Source organism: Austrofundulus limnaeus, unplaced genomic scaffold (genome assembly GCF_001266775.1).
Source record: "Austrofundulus limnaeus strain Quisiro unplaced genomic scaffold, Austrofundulus_limnaeus-1.0 Scaffold89, whole genome shotgun sequence".
Taxonomy (NCBI): domain Eukaryota; kingdom Metazoa; phylum Chordata; class Actinopteri; order Cyprinodontiformes; family Rivulidae; genus Austrofundulus; species Austrofundulus limnaeus.
Genome location: NW_013952491.1, coordinates 1,768,908 through 1,770,804, shown reverse-complemented (window position 1 = coordinate 1,770,804; position 1,897 = coordinate 1,768,908). Strand labels below are relative to the sequence as shown.

The 1,897-nt window shown below is 34.4% G+C and overlaps 1 protein-coding gene across 2 annotated transcripts in view; it reads left to right on the top strand.

Moving 5' to 3' along the window:
• Nucleotides 1-784: 784 nt before the first annotated feature.
• klhdc4 (kelch domain containing 4) overlaps nt 785-1,897 on the top strand; it is a 19,388-nt gene continuing 18,275 nt past the window's right edge. Inside the window, exons 1-3 of one of the 2 annotated variants that reach the window (XM_014012215.1) lie at nt 785-1,056; nt 1,154-1,245; nt 1,339-1,417. In XM_014012215.1, the coding sequence (XP_013867669.1) occupies nt 958-1,056; nt 1,154-1,245; nt 1,339-1,417 (270 nt within the window). In that variant the 5' untranslated portion in view covers nt 785-957. Of the gene's footprint in view, nt 1,057-1,153; nt 1,246-1,335; nt 1,418-1,897 lie in introns of those variants that run through there. The other variant, XM_014012216.1, reaches the window with a different exon arrangement.

Here is a 1,897-nt window from a genome sequence, read left to right as displayed (position 1 = left end):
ACCCACGCGACCCTGAAAAGGATGAAGTGTACAGAAAATGGATGGATGGATGATAATGGCACAACTTAAAAAAAATGTTATTAAAAATTTTTTCACCTAATTATTTGAGATTTTTCACAAGATGAAACACTTTTAGAAAACACACATTTTCTAATTTATTTAAACTGTAGTTTTGTCATTTATTTGGTTGTGAGTTCATTATTTCGACCCCCCCTCATAAACCCCATGCTTTTTTAAAAAGAGAAATCTACTGTCATTTCAACCCCTAAATGCCATGGGAATATATATTTTTATTTAGTTTGTTATGTTTGTTTTATTAGTTCATTGTTTCCCATGCATTAAAAAAAATAAAAACCAAATTAACAATGTAGAGAAATTTTTTGAGGACCGCCAAGATACCTCTCACAGACCCCTGGGGGTCCTGGGACCCCAGTTTGAGAACCTCTGTATTATTTCACAACTCATATCCTCAGTTTGTCTTCAATGTTAATTAGACCAAAAATAACAATTAAAATTTTCTGCAAAAATGCACTGTGACCACTGACAGCTGAAACCAACTTTTATTTTAAATATGTGATTTAAGACTTTTGCACACATACAAACATAAACTAATGTATGTGTTTACATTTTAACTTAATTTATAACTAAATACGTTTATTTGTTTTATGGTAATGCCTGAATAAAGTGGGTTTTATATATATATATATATATGTGTATATATATATATATATTCTTCCTGACAGCCAGGGGTCGCTGTTCCCCACCTGGCCGTCAGGGGTCGCTGTTCCCCGCCTGGCCGTTTGGCGGCGCTGCGGTCCGTCTGTTGAGATTGTTGCCGGAAGTAAATCCTTGCTTTTAAAGAGGGAAAAAAAAATCTTCTCTGTCAACATGTGGGGTTTGTTTTAACTTTCACGAGGCGCTGAATTAAATTAAATTAGTCTTTAAATTCAATTAAAGATGGGGAAAAAAGGAAAGAAAGAGAAGAAGGTGAAGGGAGCGGAGAAAACTGCGGCCAAAATGGAGAAAAAGGTCTCAAAGAGGTCCAAACGAGAAGAGGTAACGTTGAACTCTGATTTATTTGTTCATGTTTGGGATCATTTTAAATATTTTTTCCTGCTTTTTGAGTCTCAGACTGTTTCGTTTGTGTCTCCAGGAGGACATGGAGGCTCTGATAGCAGAGTTTCAGACTCTGGATGCGAAGAAGACGCAGGTGGTTGAGACGAGCTGCCCCCCTCCGTCCCCCAGGTCCGGGACAGTTTGACGGGTTTACAGTGTAGGATTAAAACTTTTACTGACTGAAGGAATAAATCCTGACAGAAAGGATTTTCTGTGTTTCAGGCTGAACGCGTCTCTTTCTGCTCATCCTGAGAAAGATGAACTCATCATGTTTGGAGGAGAATATTTTAATGGAAAAAAGGTAGAAAAACTAAATCGATTCTCTTTTTTTATTAAAAAAAGTTATTTACAGATGAAGACTTTTTGAACTGGGTGGTTTATTTAATCATTTATTATTATATTTGCTTGAATTTTTTGTTAATCTGACATTTTGTTTATTTCAGTATCTTTTCCATTTTGACATAAATTGCAGTTATTTGTGACCGGTCACATCGAAACAAGGATTAAGTCTAAAAGTGATGTATGGGGAAATAGGCAAATATAGTGTTTTGATTAAAACGTTTGCAAAAACTGCATTTTGTCAAAACTTAATGAATAAAATAAAAAAGAAAAAAAATAGTATAGGTCCTCTGGATATGGAAGCGATTGTGTTCCATAATCCTAATTAAAATGGATTAATAGAAATGCTGTTTCATTTTCAACATGTACCTGATTTTTTTGACTCATAAGTAAAATTATAAATACATAATCCAAACTGTATGTTCATTTTCTTCTCCAAGAC